Here is a 6,454-nt window from a genome sequence, read left to right on the forward strand (position 1 = left end):
GGTCCCCCTCCAACCCCACCCCCCCTCCATCTCCGGTCCCGCTCCATCCCCGGTCCCCCTCCAACCCCGTCCCCCCTCCCCATCTCTGGTCCCCCTCCCCATCTCCTCCAGTCCCCCCCTCCACCTCCTCCAGTCCCCCCCTCCACCTCCTCCAGTCCCCCCCTCCACCTCCTCCAGTCCCCCTCTCCACCTCCTCCAGTCCCCCTCTCCACCTCCTCCAGTCCCCCTCTCCACCTCCTCCAGTCCCTCTGCTGTCTCTCTGTTGTACAGTGTACTCACCCAGCGATGGTTTACTCTGCCACTTCTCAGAGACTGCAAAGAACAAACAGCCTCACTCGTCTCCAATGTCAAAAGTCCTTAAAACCCTCGGTGCCAATTTGGCCGGTTCCACTCCCCGGAGCCACAAGGCCAGGCGGCGATAGCTGCCCGTCCTCATGCTTGACCTCTCGAGAATTCGGTGTGTCCCTCTAAGATCCGGCAGAGATGAGGTTTGCCAGTGCCCCGGCCACTTCTGCTCAGCCAGCCTCGCTCCCCGATACACACACCTGCGGTGCTGGCCCCTTCTACAGAAGGGCAAAAGTGATCCCTCACTCACTGAACTTCCCTTCGAGAACTTCTCCCAACACTCCAGTGCGGTTATACTTCTGCAGAGCCCTCTCCCCCTCTATGGGGCGTGAGGATACACTCCATAATCGATAAAACAAAACTGCACCTGCGCCTGGTTATCAGTATCTCAGTTTGGAGATTCAAACACGCACAGCCCACCAAACAAATTGTTTTTTTTCGCTATTCCCAATACTCTGGAATGCAGGCAGCTGGAGGCCTATCTTAAAATAGCTCCTGCCCCCTCCCGGGGAGGAACGGTCAGTCCTGTTCCAGCATCACGCTGGGCGAGTTTGGGAAACACACGGGCGTGGAGCAGTTGGGACTGGGATGATCAGGGGGGGTCACATCAGATGGACGAGTGGCGTCTTGGCACATTGTGAGTGATGTTGGGACTGAGAACTTGTACGTCAAAGCGGAGAGCGATTTGACGAGCGCGGCTCTGGTGACTCTCTCTCTCACCCTCCGCAAAGTGCTTAAGCCCGGCCTTCGGGAATCTCGTTTCTTATTCCTGAATTTTGCCTCGGGCCAGTGCAGGGAAAGTGTTTATTAATGATCCAGCTTTCAGACTGATCGTGGTGTGAAAAGATGGGAAATACAGAATGTGAACTTGCACTGGATTACAACGAGAAGTGTTTCATTTTGGACTCTGTATAAATTCAGTATCTTTTTTTTGAAAATACACATTATTAAAATGAGTTTCTTTGTGTCTCACATTCCCCTTAAAGTTCTTTCATCCCCAGGGTCCTCACTCACCTCCTGTTAGTTCACAGTTGACTTCTGCTCAATTATCCGGTGGTGGGAATTAAGAAATGATTTCAATTTGAATTAACTGTTAATTCAAAAAGCAGCCACTTTAATTTAAGAGCAGCGGAGGCTGTGAAGTTTCGACAGGAATAAACCAGGCCTGGACTCGCAACGAACAGAGATTGTGCCTTAAAACAATAAACCGTTTTGTTTTTCAAAAATAATTTCTCAGAGACGCCGTTTCTTGCAGAAAGGGAAGAAAATTTGATCTATTGCCTTTCTCTCCCACCCTTTCCTGGGCCGTGAGGTCGAACAGCTTCTATCAGGTCACTGGTGCCAGGCCTGGGCACCAGTTAGACCTGCGTTGCCCACGCTGAGGAGGAGGCACTGTGCTTTCCCTGGCGGTTATAAGGCGTCCAAAATCAGAATACCAGGTTAATAGCACAGGGGAGAGAGATGTCACCGGTGCACACAATGCCCCCCCCCCAACCCCACTGGGACACCATTTTGTCTTCGGCTGAGAACTACAGGCTGGTGGAGCCTGACTCCATTTTACTCTGAAATCTGGAACGATTCACTCCATTGCGAACGAGTCCATTTTCAGTTTTGCTCTTTGGGACGATTACTCGGGGACCCCAAACCCCCCCAGCCCTCGCCTCGTGCCAGGGATCGTTGCCGTGGGTGACCATCCGCCGGACAGAAGTGAAATACGTTCATCGGCTGAGCCTCCCCCGCTCCCCTTCCCCACCTGCCCGGCAGGGGCCGGGGTGGGCTGTCCGAGCCCTGTCCCCACCTACCCGGCAGGGGCCGGGTGAGCTGCCCGAGCCCTGTCCCCACCTACCCGGCAGGGGCCGGGTGAGCTGCCCGGGCTGTCCGAGCCCTGTCCCCACCTACCCGGCAGGGGCCGGGTGAGCTGCCCGGGCTGTCCGAGCCCTGTCCCCACCTACCCGGCAGGGGCCGGGTGAGCTGCCCGGGCTGTCCGAGCCCTGTCCCCACCTACCCGGCAGGGGCCGGGTGAGCTGCCCGGGCTGTCCGAGCCCTGTTCTGACACAACACACTCCCGACTCCAGCTTTCAATTGAAAATTAATTTTATTCTTAGAATGAGTTTGTAAAGATTCCCAAAGACTCGAATGGTTTAGACAGGGACAGGGAGAGGCCGCAGTCTCTGGCCACTCACGCAGGGAGCAGGAGGAGGAGAGGCGAGTTTTCGAAGTTTGAGCCGCCCAAACGGTACAAGTTTCACTCTGTGCCTGCCTCGGACCTCCGAGGGTCGAACTGCTCGGGCTCCGCACCTCCCCTGGGCCTGCAGTGGGCCCACGCCATGCGGTGTTGAAAGACACGGGGAGAGCTGCACTTGCTCGCTGCAGGAGAGCAGGGTTCGATCAGAGGACACAGATTTACTGCAATTTTCGAAAGAACCAGATGGGAGAGGAGGAGAATTCTCTCTTTACACAGCGAGTTGTTCTGATCTGGAATGCGCGGCCTGAAAGGGCGGTGGAGGCAGATTGAGTAATAACTTTCAAAAGGGAACAGGACAAATATTTGAAGGGGAGAAATTTGCAGGACCGCTGGGAAAGAGCAGGGGGGAGTGGGACTAATTGGAGAGCTGTTTCAAAGAGCCGGCACAGGCACGATGGGCCGAACGGCCTCCTCCTGTGCTGTCAGATCCTATGAGGTTCAAGGTGCAGCGGGGTCAGGGTGGAGCGGCTGTCACCAGCTCTGCCTGATGACCATCAGGTGAAGTCCAACACAGTAAAGGAAATGCAGCCCCCAGTGCACTCTCCCTCCCTGCAGCATTCCTCCAGGAATCCACTCGACACTGTGCAGCATCACACCGGCAAATGAGTTGGAGAGGAACTTCTACAAACGTCAGATTTTTCCCAAAGAAGTTCGGACGTTTGTCTCTCTCTCTCTCTCCTGGGGAGCGACGGGGCCGGGTGGAATTAATCCCAGTACCTTCCGAGATCAATCAATCAATCATCGAAAGCTCAGGGCAGCGAACACTATTGGTCCCACCTCCTGATCCAGGGCATGTCTGAGGATACTGATTGTTTCCAGGACTCCCTCAGACTGGTCTGAAACACCGACCGTGGGCCAATTACTGACTGCAATGCTACGAATTAAAACACAACCTACAGTTTAAACATTCAAAGCACCCCATTTAATATAAAGAGACATTATTGTAAATTAACCCCACCCACTGAACACTCTCCAGGCACAGACACACACACACGGGCCAGCGTTTTACACACACATCGTCGTTACTCAATGAGCTTCTTGGCTTTGAAGAAGCGTCGCAGGTAGAAGACCTGCCAGGTGGCCAGGCCGACGAGGCAGCACATGGAGAAGATGCTGAAATACAGGACACGAGCACTGGTGGACTCTGCACAGAGGGAGAGAGAGAGAGAGAGGGGCTCATCAAACAGGTTGGAGGAGTGGATTCAATCTGCACTAAGATCACTTCACTGAAGGCAGCCCTCCCTCTTCCTTTCACCTTGCTGCCCCGAGCACCGTTTCCCTGCTCCTGGGTCACTGCTGCTCCGAGTCTGGCCTTTGGTCGATGCCTGGGGTCACTCCCTCCCCCGAACCCCCATCCTGGATCCTCTCTCGCTAAACAGCTCAGGTGAGAGCAGGGACATTGCAGTTTGAAATATACCCTGAATACCCAAGTGCAAGTCATTAATATATATCAAAAAGAGCAGTGGCCCTAATACTGACCCCTGGGGAACACCACTGTATATTTCCCTCCAGTCTGAAAAACAACCATTCACCACTACTCTCTGCTTTCTGTCCCTTAGCCAATTTTGTAACCATGCAGCCACTGTCCCTTTCATCCCAGGGGCTTCAAATGATCCCTTCTGTCTCTGGACCCCGTTTATACCGTCCTTCCCCAAAATCTTATTCCACAACTCTGCCCTCTGGTGCAGAAAGGTCCCAGCCCTCTGACTCCAACTCCCTGGTTTAGATGAGTGGAGGCCTCCAGCCCATGGAGCACCCCATCTAACGGCCCATGAAAGGACTCTGTGTTTTCCCTCCGCTACCCGACTGAGAGCCTCCCCTCCGGGTGTTCCATCCTGCCCACACTCGCCCCAGTTTGTACACACGTTCCCTTATCCTGCAGTCAAACTTGGAATGAAAATATGCAGAATCTTATCTGCCTCTACAAGGCCCCCTTGTCAGAAGATGGTGGGTTCGAGCCCCACTCCAGAGACTCGAGCACCTAATCCAGGCCGACACTCCCAGTGCAGTACTGAGGGAGTGCCGCACTGTCGGAGGTACCGTCTTTCGGATGAGACGTTAAACTGAGTCCCTGCCTGCCCCTCTCAGGTGGACGTAAAAGATCCCACGGCCACTAATGGGAGAAGAGCAGAATTCTCCCCTGGGTGTTCTGGCCAATATTTATCCCTCAACCAACGCCACTAAAACACAGATTATCTGGTCATTATCACAACGCTGTTTGTGGGATCTTGCTGTGCGCAAATTGGCTGCCCATTCCCTAAATTGCAACAGTGACTACACTTCAAAACAGTACATTACTGGCTATACAGTGCTCTGGGACGTCCCGAGGTCGTGGAAGGGGCGAAATAAATGTACGTTTTTTTAAAAAACGAAGTCCCTTTGACACTGGGGATCAGTCCTGCAGTCCTTTTAACCCCTGGCCCCTGGTACCCAAGCCCTAGACCACCCCTCTTTACTCCGAGGGCTAGTGGAGGGCAGTTGGGGCAAGGGATGCTTTGCCACAAAGTGCCTGAAGCAGAGCACACTGCATCTTTCACAGGACGACTGGATAACCGTATGAAGCTGAGACTCGTGCTATGGGGGAGAGAAGGGGAGAGGGGCTCATGTCCCGGGAGGTGGAGGGAGCTAAAACCCACAAACTTCTGACTCGGAGGGGTGAGTGACGCTGACCGAGGAACGAGACAGGGTCCCCGAGACCGAGAGCAGTAAGTGGAGAAGGGGCGGGTGTTGCAGACTGAAGCCTGTGCTGGGTGCTCCTACCATTGGTGTCCCTCATCTCTTCCTCTCGCTGCTTCATGTAGGCAAAGTCATTGACGATCGACTCTGACAGATCCTCCAATCGTCGCAGCTCCACCTCAAGTGGCTTCAGCTTCTCCGCCTTGGCGATCTGGGCAGGCAGGGAGAGAGAGAGAGAGAGAGAGAGAGAGACGGTCTGTAAGATCGGACAAAGATGTAGTAAATCCATTGTTGACTTGAGAGACCCGCAGTACAGAAAGGATATTGAAGCACTGGAGGCAGTGCGGGAAGGATTTACAAGGACGTTACCGGAATTGAGTGGATGCGGACGTGCCCGTCACGATAGATTGAGCAGGCTGGGGCTCTTTTCTCTGTAAAAGACTAAGAGGAGACCTGATAGAGATATTCAAAATTAGGATTGGTGAATGTGGGGGAGACCAGAACAAGGGGGCCGAAATATAAGAGAGGCACTAAAAGATCAAGTAAAGAATTCAGGAGGAACTTCTTTACAGAGAGTGGTGAGAATGTGGAACTCGCTGTGACACAGAGTGGTTGAGGCGAATAGTATTTAAGGGGAGGCTTGATGCGTATATGAGGGAGAAAGGAATAGAGGGATATGGGGGCAGAGTGGGAGGAGGCTCGTGTGGAGGATAAACACTGGCATGAAGCCACTGGGCCGAATGGCCTGTTTCTCAACTGCAGATTCTACATTACCGCAGGGAAGGCGATATAAAGCACGGGCACTCACATCTTCATAGTTCTTGGCTTCAACTCCATGTTTGGTGTTGAGAATAATCAGCTGGTCAGGAACTCGAAAATGGCCTGAGAACAAGAAAACACAAAGCTTAGGACCGGCCCTCGCCGACATTACTGGTCCATGGACACGGACTGCGCACTCCCACATGGGCCCCTGAACCCCCAAACCCACGGGGACTCCGCACTCCCACACGGGCCCCTGAACCCCCAAACCCACGGGACTCCGCACTCCCACACGGGCCCCTGAACCCCCAAACCCACGGGGACTCTGCACTCCCACACGGCCCCTGAACCCCCAAACCCACGGGGACTCCGCACTCCCACACGGGCCCCTGAACCCCCAAACCCACGGGGACTCCGCAGTCCGACCGC

At 54.3% G+C, this 6,454-nt stretch overlaps 1 protein-coding gene across 1 annotated transcript; it reads right to left on the reverse strand.

Moving 5' to 3' along the window:
• Positions 1–2,421: 2,421 nt before the first annotated feature.
• LOC137318243 (transmembrane emp24 domain-containing protein 10-like) lies at positions 2,422–6,194 on the reverse strand. Its single transcript, XM_067981172.1, has 3 exons — positions 6,075–6,194; positions 5,351–5,477; positions 2,422–3,734 (listed from the first exon to the last, which is right to left on the reverse strand). The coding sequence occupies exons 1-3, from the start codon at positions 6,192–6,194 to the stop codon at positions 3,613–3,615; spliced, it is 369 nt and encodes a 122-aa protein (XP_067837273.1). The 3' UTR covers positions 2,422–3,612.
• Positions 6,195–6,454: the final 260 nt, after the last annotated feature.

The sequence above is a fragment of the Heptranchias perlo genome, unplaced genomic scaffold (assembly GCF_035084215.1).
Source record: "Heptranchias perlo isolate sHepPer1 unplaced genomic scaffold, sHepPer1.hap1 HAP1_SCAFFOLD_677, whole genome shotgun sequence".
Lineage (NCBI taxonomy): Eukaryota > Metazoa > Chordata > Chondrichthyes > Hexanchiformes > Hexanchidae > Heptranchias > Heptranchias perlo.